The 19,661-nt window shown below is 45.4% G+C and overlaps 2 protein-coding genes across 3 annotated transcripts in view; both read right to left on the bottom strand.

Annotated features, from left to right (window-relative positions):
- Nucleotides 1-3,597, bottom strand: part of LOC139155531 (interleukin-17 receptor C-like) — a 44,996-nt gene extending 41,399 nt beyond the window's left edge. For both annotated transcript variants that reach the window (XM_070730701.1, XM_070730702.1), the window contains exon 1: nucleotides 3,407-3,597. In XM_070730701.1, the coding sequence (XP_070586802.1) occupies nucleotides 3,407-3,499 (93 nt within the window). In that variant the 5' untranslated portion in view covers nucleotides 3,500-3,597. The remainder of the gene's footprint in view (nucleotides 1-3,406) is intronic.
- Nucleotides 3,598-10,803: 7,206 nt separating this feature from the next.
- The window catches only part of LOC139155527 (interleukin-17 receptor E-like), a 55,021-nt gene continuing 46,163 nt past the window's right edge, over nucleotides 10,804-19,661 (bottom strand). The window contains exon 17 of the mRNA XM_070730693.1: nucleotides 10,804-13,791. Coding sequence (XP_070586794.1) covers nucleotides 13,097-13,791 — 695 coding nt within the window. The 3' untranslated portion in view covers nucleotides 10,804-13,096. The remainder of the gene's footprint in view (nucleotides 13,792-19,661) is intronic.

The raw sequence follows: 19,661 nt of genomic DNA, 5'->3' as shown, positions 1-19,661 counted from the left end.
GCTCATCTGTCTGGAACCAACACCACATTTTGGACATAAATAATTAGAAAGTGTCCAGAGATACTTTACGAGAAGAGTCCTCCACTCCTCTACTCATAACAGAATACCTTATGCAACCAGACTTGAAACCCCAGGCTTAGAAATTTTAGAATTGCGTCACCTTCGGCACAACCTAAACATAGCTCATAAAATCATCTCCTACAACATCCTTCCTGTCAGTGACTACTTCAGCATCAACCATAACAATACACGAGCACACAACAGATACAAACTCAAAGTAAACCGCTCCAAACTTGACGATAGTAAGCGAGTGGTTAATGCCTGGAACTCACTACCTGACTCTGTGGCTTTGTCAGCAAACCCCCAAAACTTTACCCTTAGACTGTCCACTGTTGATCTCACCGATTCCTAAGAGGTCAGTAAGTGCATAAGTGCACCAGTGTGCCTACCGTTCCTGTCCCAATGTTTCCCTCTTATTAGTACCCTCTCATGTATATAAATACCATTATATCTATGTGTATTACCAATACTTACTTGACTAAATAAATAAATAAAATAAAAGTTGGAGGAGTTATTATGAGTAAAGATTCAGGAATATCTTGTAATTAAGTTTAAAACTCTTCCACTTTTCATATCCAGTAACTAATATTCACTCGAATCTTCTTTCCTCTTTTTACTCCTCAAGGAATGGAGTTGGGGAATACCCCTATTTTGCCACTCATTACAAAGCAAAGCAGGAAAAGACTTATCTCATGTGGAAGATTTTTAAGAAAGGCTGTTTCTCCTCAACTACTTCTTCCGAATCCTATTGAAACAAATGATCTGTGTGTCTAGTGGCTATACTCTTGAAACACCTTCACACTTATAGTGATGATAGCTCATTTGTAATTAGTTTATTGTCATTGCAACTCGTACAATAAATTAATTATCATCTCCTGTGCATATTATACCTATAAAAAGGCACATCCTTCGCATTCTATACAGTTGAATTGAAAACCCCTGATATTGAATTAATAGTGTTCAGAAACTTCAGATCGTGCAGAATGCAGCTGCGAGAGCAATCATGGGCTTTCCCAAATATGCCCATGTTACACCAACACTCCACAGTCAGCATTGGTTGCCGATCAGTTTCTGGTCACAATTCAAAGTGTTGGTTATGACCTATAAAGCCCTTCATGGCACCGGACCAGATTGTCTCAGGGACCCCCTTCTGCTGCACGAATCCCAGCGACCAGTTAGGTCCCACAGAATGGGCCTTCTCCGGGTCCCGTCAACCAAACAATGTCGTTTGGCGGGACCCAGAGGAAGAGCCTTCTCTGTGGCGGCCCCGGCCCTCTGGAACCAACCAGAGATTAGAATTTCCCCCACCCTCCTTGCCTTTTGAAAGCTGCTTAAAACCCACCTCTGCTGCCAAGCATGGGGGAACTGAAATACACTTCCCCCTAGGCCTTTACAATTTTATGCATGGTATGTCTGTATGTATGATTGGTTTTTATATAATGGGTTTTAAACTGTTTTTAGTATTGGATTTTGTTATATACTGTTTTATTGCTGTTGTTAGCCGCCCCAAGTCTGCGGAGAGGGCGGCATACAAATCCAATAAATAAATATACTATAGAGGCGGGTTCTAATTATCTTGCTACTGGTTCGCTTCATCCCACGCCTTGTGGTCGAGCCTCATGGGTGCAAGTGTGCTTTGTGCACACAGGCATCTGCAGTGCCAATTTTTTTAAATTTTCCCCCGCCCCGAAAAAAAGAGAGAGCCAAAAACAAGATCGTGACACATGCGCAGTGCCGGAAACTTGGCGGAAAAAACACAGAAAAAAATCTCCCCCCAAATTTTTTTTTTAAAAAGATGGTGGCACCCACAGACCAGCAATGACAGAACTGGTTCCATGATGTCATTGTGACATCACCAGTGGTTTGCTACCAGTTCGGGTGAATCGGTCCAATCGGGAGAAACCCACCTCCGCTACAATAGAATTCAATATAGTTCCTGCCCTGGGATAGAAGCTGTTTTTCAGTCTATTTGTCCTTGTTTTTATTTACTTATTTTATTTATTAGATTTGTATGCCGCCCCACTCCGCAGACTCGGGGCGGCTCACAGCAGTGATAAAACAGTATAAAATGACAAATCTAATATTAAGTCTAAAATAACAATTTTACATTAAAAACCTAAAAAAAACCTAGGCAAGGGGAGATGTCTCAGTTCCCCCATGCCTGATGGCAGAGGTGGGTTTTAAGAAGTTTATGAAAGGCAAGGAGGGTGGGGGCAGTCCTGATCTCCGGGGGGGAGCTGGTTCCAGAGGGTTGGGGCTGCCACAGAGAAGGCTCTTCCCCTGGGCCCTGCCACCCGACATTGTTTAGTTGACGGGACCCGGAGAAGTCTGTGGGACCTAACCGGCCGCTGGGATTCGTGCGGCAGAAGGCGGTCTCACAGATATTCTGGTCCGGTGCCACGAAGGGCTTTATAGGTCATAACCAACACTTTGAATTGTGACCAGAAACCAGTCGGCAACCAATGCAGACCGCAGAGTGTTGGTGTAACATGGGCATACTTAGGGAAGCCCATGATTGCTCTCGCAGCTGCATTCTGCACGATCTGATCCTGTACCGTCTGCCAGATGGTAATAGTTCAAAAAAAGGATGCCGGAGCTTTAACTATGTTTTGAACTTTCAGTGGGAGCTATAAAGTTCTTCCAAAGATTGAAGAGGGCAACCAATGATCCTCTGTTTGGGCAATGATGTTAACCCTCTGGAGCGCTGTCCTACCTGCTACTATCCTTGAAATACAGATTTTGTCTTCATTAAGTATTGCAACATCGCTGCAACACAGCTCCAATTTTACTCATTCTTCCTGTTGATATGCCTTATCTTGTTCCCAGGAAATAACATGCCCACCTTTATCCTCCTTTTTGCTGTGTTACTAAACCTCTGATAGACGTACAAATCCAAGATATCGAAAATAGTTGGGATAGCCAACAATCCATTCTAGCAAGAACAAAGGAAAATAATATTGGTTGCTGAGGGCTGAACATAGAACAGTAGAGTTGGAAGGGACCTCAGAGGTCTTCTAGTCCAACCCCCTGCTTGAGAAGGAGAAAGGGTTGTCCAGTCCAGTCTCTTTTGGAAAGCCTCCAGTGATTCAGCAACCATGCAGCACTTCAGAAATTATTTAAAAACAGTTCCTTTAGTCCACAAGGGAGTGTAAACACTGGAACCAGCAATGACCCAGGCCTGCCACTCCCCCCAGCGCTGTAGGTGCCGCCATCTTGTTTTTTGCTTCTGCACACCTGCCCCGCATATCCCTGAGCGAACTGGCAGTAGCAGAATCCGGAAAACACCCCTAGTTCGATTCTAAATTTCGCTGCCTCCCCGCACCACTATGACAAGATTTTTACTTACCGGTGAGCAACTGACAGAGTTCGGCGAGGTTGTAAGGGGGAAACAGGCCAAAATCAGATGAATTAGGAACAGCACCAAGTCAAATAGCTGCATCTCACTCAGGTAGCCAGGCGATCGTTTGTCTTGTAACTCATTGCCAACATGATATAGATCCTGTGCCTCCCATTGCCCAACCTGCCGTTCCAAAGAATAAGTTTAAACCCTGCCTCGGTACACTATGTCCCCATTTCATCTTCCAAAGAATTGTTGTCTTCATAGCATTTCCAGCCTTTGAAGTTAGGCAGGTGAAAGATCCAGTTAGCCAAAAAAAAATCTCTTCACGACCCACAGGAGCAAGAAAATCTGAAGAGCTGATCTTCCTAGCTTGGTTTGCCAGGTCTGACTTCGTAAATAAATATCCTCCCCTTTTGCAATTACTACCAGGTTTACGTCACAGGACAATAAAGATCAAAAGGTGGAGCAAGAGTTTCCTCTAGAATCTAGGGGATGTGCCAAGGAGCCTAGGCTGGGTGCCAGGGTGCCAGTAATGACAGCCTAAAGCGTTTCAAAGAAGGCAGGAAACTAAATCACCGCCAAACTAAATCCAGAATTTTCCCAAAAGCCACCAGAGCAAATCCAGGTGCTATCCCTTTGAAAAGCTTCATATTTCAAGCTGGCCAAAAATGAAGCCTTGGACAAAAACGGTCAACATTTAAACGACGGGGTTTTGTTTTCGTCTCAGTTTATTGAACGAGTTGTCATGGTGGAAGATCGCACCACACATTAAGCCCACAGACAAAAGGAATCACACCATGTGACTTGAAACCTTCCATTTGAGACCAACCTTAGCTTAGGAGAGGATCCCATTTGCATGACATAAAAAGAAGGATAACGTGTCATTTCAGGCAATTCATTGTTGCAACTACTATTTACACTATTACTACTTGTTTTTTTTCCTCATCATTCCTATCACTCATCTCCTCCCACTTATGATTGTATGACTGTAACTTGTTGCTTGTATCCTTATGATTTTTATTAATATTGATTGTTTCCTCATTGCTTATTTTACCTCTATGACAATCAGTAAGTGTTGTACCTCATGATTCTTGACAAATCTATATTTTCTTTTATGTACACTGAGAGCATATGCACCAAGACAAATTCCTTGTGTGTCCAATCACACTTGGCCAATAAAATTCTATTCTATTCTATTCTATTCTACTCTATTCTATATTCTATTCTATATTCTATTCTATTCTATTCTATTCTAGTCTATTCTATTCTAATCTAGTCTATTCTAGTCTAGTCTATATTCTATTCTATTCTATTCTAGTCTAGTCTAGTCTATATTCTATTCTGTTCTATTCTATTCTAGTCTAGTCTAGTCTAGTCTAGTCTATATTCTATTCTATTCTATTCTAGTCTATATTCTATTCTATTCTATTCTAGTCTATTCTAGTCTATTCTAGTCTCATCTATGATAATAATAGGCGTTTTAGGTAAAATAGAAGAAACAAAATTGTGTTCTCAAATTTGGTAAGTAGCCAGGTAAGCTATAAGGTTACCTGAAGCAGCTTTGTGGAAAACAGTAAGTACTTTCCCAACACCTGTGTAAGCTTTTGGGGACTTTCTGCTGAAAATGAAAAACAAGTGAAATGACGACTTGTGGACTGAATGACTGAAAAAGTCTGATCAAGTTGCTGAAGGGATTTTTAGATTAGTGAGGCTGGAGGGACTAAAAAAAATTGTTCATGATTGTTAATTTCTCTTTCTTCTTCTTTTCTACTGTTTCGGTTTTTGCACTTTTCTCTCTCTCTTTATTTTTCCTTCTTTTCAGGGTGCTGTTTTCCTTCATGCTTGTCTTTTACAAATGTAAAAATTCTTAATACAACTTATATGAAAAATAAGCCCCAAAGCAGCCATTTTGTGTGCGTGGCATGAAATGAACATTTCTAACGGGCCCTTTAGAATCAGAAGCTGCCAATTCCTGGTATAAACTCAGCAGAAAGCAGACGTGGGTTCCTACCAGTTCTAACCGGTTCTTTAGAACCGTTAGTAACTCGTCAATGACATCATGGAGCTGGTTCTGTCAGTGTCTCTGTGGGTGCCGCCATCTTGGATTTTGCTTCTGACTTGCCCATGCAACCCTGGGTGAACTGGCGGCAAAAGGATCCAGAAACCACCCTTGGTAGAAAGAATCTACCCTGTGATCCTGTAGGACAGTGGTTCTTGTTAAGTTTCATCGGAGGCGTCATGAAGATTTTTTTATTTTATTTTATTTTATTTTTTATTATTTTATTTTATTTTATTTTGTTATTTTATTTTATTTTATTTATTTATTTTGTCCAATACACAATGAGGGTTTTATTGGGTATATATCTATATACACATAGTAAAATACATGATGAAGATTATAGAGGAGATACTCATAGTAAAATATATCTAAGAAAGAATAGAAAAGAAGGTATAGTAATAGAACATATCAATGAAAGAATAGAAGAAGAGATATAGGAATAGAAGAAAGGTATAGGAGATATAGGAGAGCAATAGGACAGGAGACAGAAGGCACTCTAGTGCACTTGTACTTGTCTCTTACTGACCTCTTAGGAATCTGGATAGGTCAACCGTGGATAATCCAAGGGTAAAGTGTTGGGGGCTTGGGGATGACACTATGGAGTCCGGTAATGAGTTCCACGCTTCGACAACTCGGTTACTGAAGTCATATTTTTTACAGTCAAGTTTGGAGCAGTTAATATTAAGTTTAAATCTGTTGTGTGCTCTTGTGTTGTTGTGGTTGAAGCTGAAGTAGTCGCTGACAGGCAGGACGTTGCAGCATATGATCTTGTGGGCAATACTTAGATCTTGTTTAAGGCGTCTTAGTTCTAAACTTTCTAGGCCCAGGATTGAAAGTCTAGTCTCGTAGGGTATTCTGTTTCGAGTAGAGGAGTGAAGGGCTCTTCTGGTGAAGTATTTTTGGACATTTTCAAGGGTGTTAATGTCTGAGATGCGATATGGGTTCCAAACAGAAGAGCTGTATTCGAGGATGGGTCTGGCAAAAGTTTTGTAAGCTCTGGTAAGTAGTGTGAGATTGCCAAAGCAGAAGGTACGTAGGATTAGGTTTACAACTCTTGAACCCTTCTTGCTTGCTTGTAGAAAAATTCTAAATTTGGACATATATGTTGTCTAGGTTTCTTTTTCTTGACTGAAGAATTCCGATGCTTGAGCCATAGAGGACTGCATTTTGAGCCGAGTCGTGTGAAGGTTCGGGCACCTTCATCGCCACTGTTAAGTCAGTGATGACACTGAGTCCGTTGTAGCTTAACTTGTCTTTATTGAACAAGAGCTGTAATGATAACCAGTAACTAACACTACATAAACTCCACACACCATGCCGACAAACCATTCCACTATTTGTACTTTTTTAAATGGTGGGAAAACTGAGACAGCTGTTTATTTTTTGGCGGCATTTGTCTCGACCAATCAGCGGCTGCTGCCGGCGGCCGCTTGGAACCAATCAAATGGATAGATTGTTTTAACTGTCAGACATAACTATTCTCAATCTTGGTGGCTTGTAGATGTGTGGATCCTAAAATTTCTCCGCCAGCAGTTGAAGTTCATACACGTTAAAGTTGCCTCGGTTAAAACACATTGCTATAGGGCCTGGATTAAACTCGTACATCCTAGCCCTTGTGATAGAATTGCAGGGGGTACGAATTTATGAACCCGGATTGACTTTTATTAATCATTAGCCTAAAAAGCAGAAATCCCTATCACTTTCAAAATCAGGCAAAGATAAGCCTTGACTTGGAACAATCTAAAATGCAAAAGGAACCAGGAGACGACTAGTACGTGTCAATAACAAATTCCAACAGATCGTACTTCCCTACCACTAACAGTGCTTGCTTTGGAATTGCCCTTTGTTCTATAAGAGAATAAAGCAATCCCCTGCCTTGTGTGTTTGTGTGGCATTTCTTGAAACAACACATATAGTTGATAGCGGAATGAAGTTGGTGGCTTCAGAAGATGTACAGGTAATCCTCGACCTACAACCTCAACTGAATCCGAATTTTATATTGCTGAGTGAGACATCTGTTGGCTGAATTTTGCTCCGTTTTACGACCTTTCTTGCTTCCATTGTTAAGTGAGTTTTGTTCCATTTTATGACTTTTCTTGTCACATTTGTTAACGGAATCACTGCAGTTGTTAAATTAGTAACTCCATTGTTAAGTGAAACTGGTTTCCCCATTGCAGGCTAACTCTGCCCATAGCCAGCAGTTCGATCCTGACTGGCTCAGCCTTCCATTATTATTTTTTATTATTATTTATTAGATTTGTATGCCGCTCATCTCCGAAGACTTGGAGCAGCTCATAACAACAATACACAATACAAATCCAATGATTAAAAACAGAACACTTAAAACCCTTAATTTAAAAACAATCATACAACCCAAACAAACCATACATAAAACGGAGCGGCCGAGTTTCCCCATCAGTTTCCCCATGCCTGGCGGCAGAGGTGGTTTTTTAGGAGTTTGCAAAAGGCAAGGAGGGTGGGGGCAGTCCTGATCTCTGGGAGGAGTTGATTCCAGAGGGTCGGGGCCACCACAGAGAAGGCTCTCCCGCTAGATCCCGCCAGACGGCATTGTTTTGTCGACGGGACCTGGAGAAGGCCAACTCTGTGTGACATAATCGGTCGCTGGGATTCGTGCAGCAGAAGGCGGTCCTGTAGATATTCTGGCCCAATGCCATGTAGGGCTTTATAGATCATTACCAACACTTTGAATTGTGTCTGGAAACTAATCAGCAACCAGTTCAGCCCACGGAGTGTTGATGACTGTCTCTTTTCCAAGACAGTCTCCTCTATAGGGTTCTATAGGGTTCCCCATCTTGCCTTATTTCCCACACATACGCTTGTGCCGGCAGGCCTGGTATGAATGAGTGATAGTTGTACGCAGTGAAGGGCTACCAAAATCTTTACTACCACACTGTGGGCGTGGCTTATGCAGGACGCCCTGCATTTTCTTTCAACATCTTTCAATGCAAATTAGGTGCTCTGGGTCCATTTTCGCTACCCCGCTGCGTTCCCACCAGTCCAGGCAGTAGCCCACCCCTGGTTGTATATGTATTTCATATGGGTTTCAACTTTTGTATTTGTTTTTATTGTATCTACTTTGGGGTATTTTTTTAATATTTGTATTTATTTTATTGTTGTACACCACCCTGAATTTGGCAGGGGAGGGGCGGCTTATAAATTTGAAAAATAAACAAACAAACAAAATATTCCATTTTAGGAAACAGGGGGTTCCCTTAGAGATTCACCGAAAGAAAATTAAGGAAAAAAACACAACACGGCAAATGAGTTCAGACAGGAGATAATTTCCCACCTATTTCTGTATCCCCACCCTCACTTCCTTACTCACCTCGATTTGGCCTGCAACTGTTTGGAGAACTGAAATTGCCTTGGACGTAGACCTCTCTAGGAATTAGTGTGATTTCAGGGGGGAGAAATTATGACTCCTCCCCTGGTAGATATGATGGAAAATGTAGTTCAATTATATGCATGGTTGGGGTTATCTTAAGCTAAATTTAAATCACTATGGCTTGTTTGATTTCTTCACTTCTTTTGGGGAATTCCTATTACACCACCACACTTCCTCTCTTTGCCAATTGAATCGATTAGGAGAACAGGAAATTTTAGCTCCATTCTTCCCACAGGCCCATTCCAAAGTTAGCTGGAACTTTTTGTTTAAGAAAAGAGGAAAACAGATGGAAGATATTTGACTGTAACTTCTGGAACTCCTTTGACATTATTTGAATAGCATAGATAGAACAAGGGCTCAATAATCTTGACTTAAGGGCCACCATCTCCTCAGAGAATAGCTATTGATCAGATATGTTTCATCATGAATTGGAAATGTGCCTTTATTTCTACATTCATTGTATTGGGTCATTTGGATGAAGAAAGCAAAACAAAACAAAACAAAACACCTGGTATATAGGTAGTCCTTGACTTATAACCATTTGTTTAGTGACCATTTGAAGTGACAACAGCACTGAAAAAAATTGATTTAGAAACATAGAAACATAGAAGATTGACGGCAGAAAAAGAACTCATGGTCCATCTAGTCTGCCCTTATACTATTTCCTGTACAGTGGTACCTCAAGATAAGAACCCCTCGTCTTACGAACAACTCGTGATACGAACCCAGGGTTCAGAAAATTTTTGCCTCTTCTTACGAACTTTTTTCGAGTTACGAACTGGCGTTCGGAGACTGCTGGGAAGCCGTGCGGCTGTTTTAAAAGGTGACAGCCGGGCGGCGGGCCTTCCCAGAAGCCTCCCGAACGACGGTTCATAACTCGAAAAACGTTCGTAAGAAGAGGCAAAATTTTTCTGAACCCCGGGTTCGGTTCGGGAGGTTGCTGGGAAGCCCCCCAGGCCGGCTGTGACCTTTTAAAACAGCCGCGCGGCTTCCCAGCTGTCTCCCGAAGCCGAACGCGGAAGTTCGGCTTTGGCGTTCGGCTTCGGGAGACAGCTGGGAAGCCGCACGGCTGTTTTAAAAGGTCCCAGCCGGCCTGGTGGCTTCCCAGCACCCCCCCGACCCCGAACTTTTGCCGAACTTCCGGGTTCGGGGTTCGGGGGGGTGCTGGGAAGCCCCCCAGGCCAGCTGTGACCTTTTAAAACAGCCGTGCGGCTTCCCAGCTGTCTCCCGAAGCCGAACGTGGAAGTTCGGCTTTGGCGTTCGGCTTCGGGAGACAGCTGGGAAGCCGCGTGGCTGTTTTAAAAGGTCACAGACGGCTTTGGGGCTTCCCAGCACCCCCCGAACCCCGAACTTTTGCCGAACTTCCGGGTTCGAGGTTCGGGAGGTTGCTGGGAAGCCCCCCCAGGCCGGCTGTCACCTTTTAAAACAGCCGCGCGGGTTCCCAGCAGTCGCCGAACGCCGTTTTTTTGCGGGGGTTTTTTTGGTTGCACGGATTAATTGACTTTACATTGTTTCCTATGGGAAACAATGTTTCATCTTACGAACCTTTCGACTTACGAACCTCCTCCTTGCACCAATTAAGTTCGTATCATGAGGTATTACTGTATTTTATCTTAGGATGGATATGTGTTTATCCCAGGCATGTCTAAATTCAGTTACTGTGGATTTACCAACCACGTCTGCTGGAAGTTTGTTCCAAGGATCTACTACTCTTTCAGTAAAATAATATTTGCTCACGTTGCTTCTAATCTTTCCCCCAACTAACAAAAAGATTAGCCAGCTTACTTTCAAACCCACAAGGCACAGAAATACTTTTAAATAAAGCATGGTGACTTTAGTTTACCAAGGTTTCTACTTTTTTAAACCAGTTTTTTTAAAGGTTTAAACTTTTTAAAGAGACCATCTGTACAAGTGTTGTAGATACCTCACGCAGAAAAGTTTCCTTTAAAAGTCATCTTTATTGTTGTAATTTCAAGATAACAGCACCAAGAATAGATGTAAGACCTGAGCAGCAGCAATAACAACAAAAAAAAAAAACCCCTCCGTAGATTAAACACACAAAACAAAATAAAGATCTCTTACAACTCTCCTAGCAACGTGCTTGTTTTGCTGGATTGGAAACGGAGTTGTCCAAAGCAAGGCAAGTGGGTAGCTGGTTACATTCAAATTCACCTGTTTGTATGACTTTGTAAGTCCTTTTCACACTCACCTGTACACAACCACAATGCACCTGGAGAATTTTTTTGTTTTGTTTTATCCCCTTAATGCTGCCATCATCTTGCCCCAGAGCTTATGAGCAAAATGGCTTCTCTTCTCCACTGGTGTTGAAATAGTGGTTTCCCACATATGCTGACTCCCTTCAGAGCAGTTCTAAGGGGTGTTAAACCTGTTGTGTCTTTGTCATCCCATTTCCTTGAAGGGAGTCAGGAGACTGCATGGACGGGCGACAGAATTGGGATAGGCATTGGTAATGGGTACAGCTGACTCCCTGCTGGCATACCGTAGCATTTTGGCCAGCTCATAGGTCGATGGAGAGAACCTTTACTCAACTTTGGGGAATGTCTATTAGTTAAAGTGCCAGATTTTAAGATTGGGAAAGAGGGACACCATTGAGCGTTGGGGGGGGGGGGGGGGCTAAAAAAAGTTTAGCCAAAAAAAATATCTCTTTTGCTTTCACTCTCTCGCTCTCTCTCTTGCTATCTCTCTTTCTCTCTTCCCCTTTCTCTCTCTCTCTTTCTCTCTCCCTTTTTCTCACTCTCTCTTTCTCTCTCCCTCTCTCTTGCTCTCTCGCGCTCTGTCTATTTCTCTCCCTCTCTTTCTCTGTCACTTGCTCTCTCCCCCATCTTTTCCTCTCTCTCTCTCTTGCTCTCTCTCACTTTCTGTCTCTTGCTCTCCCTCTCTCTCTGTTTGTCACTTGGTCTCTCTCTCTCTCTTCCTCTCTCTCACACACTCTCTCTCTTTTTCTCACTCTCTTTCTCTCTCCCTCTCTCTGTCTCTTGCTATCTCTCTTTTTCTCTTCCCCTCTTTCTCTCTCTCTCTCTTCCTCTCTCTCTCTCACTCTCTCTCTTTTTCTCTCTTTCTCTCTCACTCTCTCTTGCTCTCTCTCGCTCTCTGTCTCTTGCTCTCTCTCTTTCTCTCTCATGCATGTGCCCAAACCCATAATGCAATGCGCTTCCCGCTCATGCACACACACACACACACACACACACTGCCTCCACACACACATATGTGTGCAGGCCTCACTGAAGCCTCCAGACTTCCGGCAGGCCCATTGGGCTGTTTTTCACCCTCCCCAGACTTCAGAAGCCTGTGGATGACAAAAAAACAGCCCAATGGGCCTACCTGAATTTTATTCTGAATTTCCGGTAGGCCTATTTGATCTGTTTTTCCCCATCCACAGGCTCCAGAGGCTTTCTTGAAGAAGCCTGAGGAGGGCAAAAACGGCCTCCCCCACCCTCTGGAAGGTCAAAAATCAGTTGGCCAGCATGCACATCCACGCTGGAGCTGACATAGGACGATGTCCCTGTGTGCCCTCTGATATGGCTCTGCGTGTCACAGTTTCACCATCATGGATCTCAGAGATCGCTATCTGCAGGCTTCTTTGTGCTGGTCTTTGTGTCTCCACAAGTAGAAATGTTTAAGGACCCATGTTTTGAAAAGGAAAGGAAAAAGAAACATTCTGTGTCAGAGATGTTCTCCACCTTCTGTGGGTTGGAGTCCTGAAGTGATGGGCATTGAACAGAGCAAGAATTGAAGCCTCTTCGCTCAGTCCATCTAGCTTGCAACAAGATCCGCTTCCCTCAGCCTAACCTGTCTGCCTTCGGACAAGCTTACTATCCTCCCGGAGGAATTCGCTAGGAAGCAGCCCCTGTGAACCGCTCACACCATGGCCCAACCATGTTTCATATTGCACCATCCCACATTCAGCAGCAAGGCCGCGACTCCTTCTTCACAGTACCCTGTCATCTCTATGGCAACAGACGCCATGACCACCAGATGATGAAGGCGGAGAAAGGAGGCCTCTCTGGCACACCCAGATAAATCTCTCTGATTTACATTCAAGCTGGGCTGGACCCCTTCCTTTGTTTTTTTGTGGCATTGGATTGACTAGCCAAGATGATTGCAGATGTCCTTTCTTCAGACACCATAAAGAAGCCAACCCTTCTGAGGCCCAACGAAAACCTTCTGGCTACGGATCACCAGTGGGATCAATCCCGTTTCGCAATACACCTCAAGTGCAGCTTGGCCTGTGCACCTTGGGTTGACGGAGGGGGAAGAGGGATTCTTCCAGTCTCCTGATGTCCTTGCTCCAGGGCTGATTCCGCTGTTTCCGCGAACCCCTCTTCCTCTCGGCTTTGAGCAGATGGCACACAAGGGCTTTGGCACTGGTGTGGAGCCAGCTGGGTCCTGAGCTGGAGTTGCCCTGCAGGACCCCAACCAGGTCCCGCAAGTCGTGAGGCAGGCGGTAACAGGGGAGGAGGCGCAGAGCACGCGGAATATCCCGCCGGTCGCACAGTTTGTTGAAATAGGCGATTACCCAGTCACATCGCGGGACCGTTCCAGCCGTGCCCTGAAGCTCGCCTTGTAAACAGGCCATGGCTGCCCCAAAGAGGTCGTAGGGCTCTGGGGCTTTCCTCTCAGGGCTACTTGCTTCTCCTTGCCAAAGTCCGTAAGCGTTGGCGCTGCCCGCGCTCCACAGCAGTAGCACCTGGCCCTGCTTGTGGCCCACGAGTTCCCGTTGGGCGTACATCCAGGGCAGGATGCCCAGTCGTCCCACGTGGCCCAACTCCCAGAGGTCCAGCAGCACAGGGCAGCCCAGGGCCGACCGCAACAATGCCGCGAAGGAACAGACCAACTGTTTGTGCTCCTCTGAATCAGGAGAGTAGATCAGCAGGATGGGACGGGAATGGTGCCGGCAAGGGGCATCTGAAAGAGAAGCAGAAGTGAAAGGGAATGAGGAAGGCTTTTAATTAGCATTTTAATGGTTTTATTGTCCTATGATTATTTTTCCCTTCCCCAACAACAAACTTGTGCTAAGCTATTTCTCTCTCTCTCTCTTTTTTTACTGTACTATTATTGTGAAGGCTAGCCAGAGACCATAAACAAGATATTTCTGATCTAATTCAATTCAATTCTATTTATTAGATTTGTATGCCGCCCCTCTCCGAAGACTCGGGGCGGCTCACAACAATAATAAAAACAATATTCCAGCTAAAAACAAATCTAATATTAAAAAGCACATAAAACACTATCATATTTCTCCGGGACCGCCTTCTGCCGCACGAATCCCAGCGACCGATTAGGTCCCACAGAGTTGGCCTTCTCCGGGTCCCGTCAACTAAACAATGTCGTTTGGCGGGACCCAGGGGAAGAGCCTTCTCTGTGGCGGCCCCGGCCCTCTGGAACCAACTCCTCCCAGAGATTAGAATAGCTCCCACCCTTCTTGCCTTCCGCAAGCTTCTTAAAACCCACCTGTGTCGTCAGGCATGGGGAAATTAAGATATTCTTTCCCCCGCGCCTTCCACAATTTATGTATGGTACGTTTGTATGTATCATTGGTTTTAAATTAAGGGTTTTTAGTTTTTAGTATTAGATTGTCGCACGTTGTTTTTATTACTGTTGTTAGCCGCCCCGAGTCTACGGAGAGGGGCGGCATACAAATCCAATAAAATGAAATGAAATGAAATATTTTTAAAAAGCAAACAACATATACATACCCAAACATAAATATAAAAAAGCCTGGGGGAAAGGTGTCTCAACTTCCCCATGCCTGGCGGTATAGATGGGTCTTGATTAATTTACGAAAGACAAGGAGTGTGGGGGCAGTTCTAATCTCCGGAGGGAGTTGATTCCAGAGGGCCGGGGCTGCCACAGAGAAGGCTCTTCCCCTGGAGCCTGCCAAATGACATTGTTTGGTCGACGGGACCCGAAGAAGGCCAACACTGTGGGACCTTATCGGTCACTGGGATTCGTGCAGTAGCAGGCAGTTCCGGAGGTACTCTGGTCCAATGCCATGTAGGGCTTTAAAGGTCATAACCAACACTTTAAATTGTGACCGGAAACTGATCGGCAGCCAATGCAGGCCACGGAGTGTTGCAGAAACGTGGACAAATCTAGGAAGCCCCATGATGGCTCTCGGGCTGCGTTCTGCACAACCTGAACTCGACTGCAGAAAATATGACTTCAGCAATGAGCCGAGGTGGCGCAGTGAGTAGAGTGCAGTACAGTGATCCCCCAGTTATTGCGTCCCCAACCATTACGAACAGGGTAATTTGCGAATTTTGAACCCGGAAGTCAAAATACCATCTACGCATGCGTGCCCTTTTTTTCTATGGGCACGCATGCGTAGATGGTGCCCGGCAGATCAGCTGCTGGGCGGATTCCTTGGGTCTTCCCCCTCTTGCTGGCATCAAGGAGTTTCCCCACCGCCCACGCAAACTCCTCGCTGCCGCTCGCCCGCCCTTCGCCCGCCCACGCCGTTCGCTCCCCCTCTTGCTGGCGGGAGGGCGAGAAGCCCTCCCCAGCACCCGCTCGCCCGCCCTTCGCCCTGGCCGCTTCTTCCCAGGGGAGAAATTCCAGCCCCCACCTGGTCCCGCCCGATCCTCCTCCCTGAGGCAACTCGCCCTCCCATGGCCGCTTCCTCCACCCTCCATCGCAAGCCCTCGCCACCGCAGCCAACGCGCGCTGCGATCTTCAAGCCCGGCTCCTCTCGGCCCAGCATCCCGGGCCAAGCAGCTGCCTTCCGTGACTGAGCCTGGCTCGCCCGGAAGATCGTAGCGCGCGTTGGCTGCAGCGGCGAGGGAAGCCAAGCCGGCAGCAATGTCGCCGCCGCTGCAGCCAACGCGCGCTACGATCTTCCGGGCGAGCCAGGCTCAGTGACGGAAGGCAGCCGCTTGGCCCGGGATGCTGGGCCGAGAGGAGCCGGCCTTGATCCGCTGAGCCTGGCTGGCCCGGAAGATCGTAGCGCGCGTTGGCTGCAGCGGCGGAGACATTGCTGCCGGCTTGACTTCCCTCGCCGCTGCAGCCAACGCGTGCTACGATCTTCCGGGCCAGCCAGGCTCAGTGACGGAAGGCAGCCGCTTGGCCCGGGATGCTAGGCCGAGAGGAGCCGGCCTTGATCCGCTGAGCCTGGCTGGGCCGGAAGATCGTAGCGCGCGTTGGCTGCAGCGGCGAGGGAAGTCAAGCCGGCAGCAATGTCTCCGCCGCTGCAGCCAACGCGCGCTACGATCTTCCGGCCCAGCCAGGCTCAGCGGATCAAGGCCGGCTCCTCTCGGCCCAGCATCCCGGGCCAAGCGGCTGCCTTCCGTCACTGAGCCTGGCTCGCCCGGAAGATCGTAGCGCGCGTTGGCTGCAGCGGCGAGGGAAGTCAAGCCGGCAGCAATGTCTCCGCCGCTGCAGCCAACGCGCGCTACGATCTTCCGGCCCAGCCAGGCTCAGCGGATCAAGGCCGGCTCCTCTCGGCCCAGCATCCCGGGCCAAGCGGCTGCCTTCCGTCACTGAGCCTGGCTCGCCCGGAAGATCGTAGCGCGCGTTGGCTGCAGCGGCGAGGGAAGTCAAGCCGGCAGCAATGTCTCCGCCGCTGCAGCCAACGCGCGCTACGATCTTCCGGGCCAGCCAGGCTCAGCGGATCAAGGCCGGCTCCTCTCGGCCCAGCATCCCGGGCCAAGCGGCTGCCTTCCGTCACTGAGCCTGGCTCGCCCGGAAGATCGTAGCGCACGTTGGCTGCGCTGGCGAGGGAAGCCAAGCAGGCGCGCTGTTCTCCGCTGACTCCTAAAGCGGGGAAGTTCGCCAGGAGTCAGCGGAGAACGGCGCAACTGTTTTAAAACGATCGGAGCTTTCCAATGAGTCCCGAAGACAAACGGCAAACTTCCGCGTTTGTCTTCGGGACTCATTGGAAAGCCGCGGGGGTGTTTTAAAACATCCCAGCCGACATGGGGGGCTTGCTAGCACCCCCCCAAACCCGGGTTGGGGGTTCGGGGGGTGCTAGCGAGCCCCCCATGTCGGCGGCCGCCCGCCCCCCAATCTTCGGCTCCTCGCTAGCGCTGCGGAAGTTAAAAACACCATCTGCACATGCGCAGATGGTGTTTTTACTTCCGCAGCGCTACTTCGTGAAAACCCGCTGATTGCGGGGGGTCCTGGAACGGAACCCTCGCAACGAGCGGGGGATCACTGTATTGCAGGCAGTGATGGGCTACGAGCCGGAACGCTAAATTGCGCTTGCCACTGCGGCTTGTACGTTCTTGCAGAGCCAGTGCGATTTTGCTGCCGCACCTGTGGAGGCAGCAAAATCATGCATGGAGCCGCAGGTGCGCCCGTGTTTTGGTGAGTTTTTTTGCTTCTGCGCATGCCGAAACACGGGCGCATCCGCGGCTCCGTATGCAATTTTGCTGCCTCCACAGGTGCAGCAGTAATATCATGCTGGCCCTGCGAGAACTTACGAGCCAAGGCGGCGAGCGCAATTTAGCGTTCTGGCTCATAGCCCTCCGCTGATTGCAGGCCACTAAAGCTGACTGCTAGATCTGCAGGTCAGTGGTTCAAATCTCATCACCGACTCAAAGTTGACTCAGCCTTCCATCCTTCCGAGGTGGGGAAAATGAGGTCCCAGATTGTTTGACGGCAATAGGCTGGCTCTGTTAAAAAGTGCTATTGCTAACATGTTGTAAGCCGCCCTGAGTCTAAGGAGAAGGGCGGCATACAAATGTAATAAATAAGTAAATAAATAGATAGATAGATAGATAGATAGATAGATAGATAGATAGATAGATAGATAGATAGATAAAATAAGATAAGATAAGATAAGATAAAATAAAATAAAAATTGAATAAATAGATAAATAAACAAATAGATAACTAGAGTGATCAATGCCTGGAATGCACTACCTGACTCTGTGGTTTCTTCCTCAAACCCCAAAAACTTTAACCTTAGATTATCTAGTCGACCTGTCCCCGTTTCTGAGAGGTCTGTAAGTGGCGTGCATAAGTGCACCACTGTGCCTACTGTCCCTGTCTTACTGTCCTATTGTCTTCTTTTATCATTACTTTTTACTCATGTTACGTTATTTATTTATTTATTTATTTATTTATTTATTTATTTATTGGATTTGTATATACTACTATCCTATATTGGATTTATACAAACTACTATCCTATACATGTTTGATTAAATAAATAAATAAATAAATAAATAAATAAATAAATAAATAAATAAATAAATAAATAAATAAATAAATAAATAAATAAATATTTGATTGGATCTTCTAAGATTAAATTACATGGCATGCTGGATGGGAAGCAAAGAAAATATAAATCAAAATACTAAAAGAAACAAGTAGGAAGCTTCTCATGCATTTGACATATTTATCTCAAAGACCAGACAAATGATAAAAGGTAGAGGTGTTTTTTTTTTTAATAATCCACATTTGGAAGCCTTAGAAATAATTCCTTAAAGTAAGTTCACCTGAATGCAAATGAATCAACTTCTTTTTAGTCTTTCTCTCTATGCCATCTTCCCCAGCACATTTCATTTTAGTTTGCTTGAGGTTTTTTTAAAAAATTAACATTTAGATCCATATAGCTACAACATTAAATTCGAGGATAAAACATATAAAGAACTATTGCTGGAATTGGGTAGGTCTAGTCTTATGAAAAGAAGGACTGGGGAGACATGATAGCAGTGTTCCAATATCTCAGAGGTTGCCACAAAGAAGAAGGAGTCAAACTATTCTCCAAAGCACCTGAGGGTGGAACAAGAAGCAATGGGTGGTAACTGAACAAGGAGAGAAGTAATTTAGAACTAAGGAGAAATTTCCTAACAGTGAGAACAATTGATCAGTGGAACAACTTGCCACCAGAAATTGTGAATGCTCCAACACTCAAAGTTTTAAAGAAAAGATTGGACAAACATTTGTCTGAAATTGTATAGGCCAGGATTTCGTGCCTGAGCAGGGGGTTGGACTAGAAGACCTCCAAGGTCCCTTCCAACTCTGTTATTCTATTCTATTCTATTCTATTCCAGCACAGTGATCATTTTAAAATAGGGATTATTAAACTATTTATTTATTTGTTTATTTATTTATTTATTTATTTATTTATTTAGATTTGATCCTCTCCGCAGACTCGGGGCGGCTCACAACAGTGATAAAAAACAATATGTATTGACAAATCTAATAATTTAAAATCTAAAATAGCAATTGTACTTTTAAAAAATCTAAAAACAAGGAACCCCAATATAAAAAGTTAGTGTGGACTGTTCTGTATGTAATACTAAGCAAATATATCCCAGGATCTTGTAATACTGAGCCCTGATTAGCACATTTGCATACAGATTATCCTCAATTTACAATGGCAACTACTGCAATTTTGGTTGTTAAGACATCGTAGTGATTAAGGAGGTCATGTGGCCACAACCAATTTTACAATCTTTTTTTGCTGCAACCATTAAGCAAATGCGGTGGTCATTAAGCACAGTTTGCTACGGGAACTTTGAATGCAGGTGGTACGTAGATTTTGTTTGTTATAGTTTCAAACGATCGCTAAGTGACCAGTCATAACTCAAGGCCTGCAGGTGGTACGTAGATTTTGTTTGTTATAGTTTCAAACGATCGCTAAGTGACCAGTCATAACTCAAGGCCTGCTTGTACATTTGGCTGCCAATGTGTATCAAGTCTATGCATGTTGCAAAAAGTTATCATCTTTCTGGCTGACTATAAGACTCAATTTCTCATGAAATTGACAAGTCTCTGCTGCATCGTCGTATTTTCTGCTTGGCTGCTTGAGATTGGTAAAAAGTGTAGAGTC

The sequence above is a fragment of the Erythrolamprus reginae genome, unplaced genomic scaffold, assembly GCF_031021105.1.
Source record: "Erythrolamprus reginae isolate rEryReg1 unplaced genomic scaffold, rEryReg1.hap1 H_27, whole genome shotgun sequence".
NCBI lineage: Eukaryota > Metazoa > Chordata > Lepidosauria > Squamata > Dipsadidae > Erythrolamprus > Erythrolamprus reginae.
Note: the sequence above shows the minus strand (reverse complement) of the source record. Positions and strands in the feature narration are given on the sequence as shown.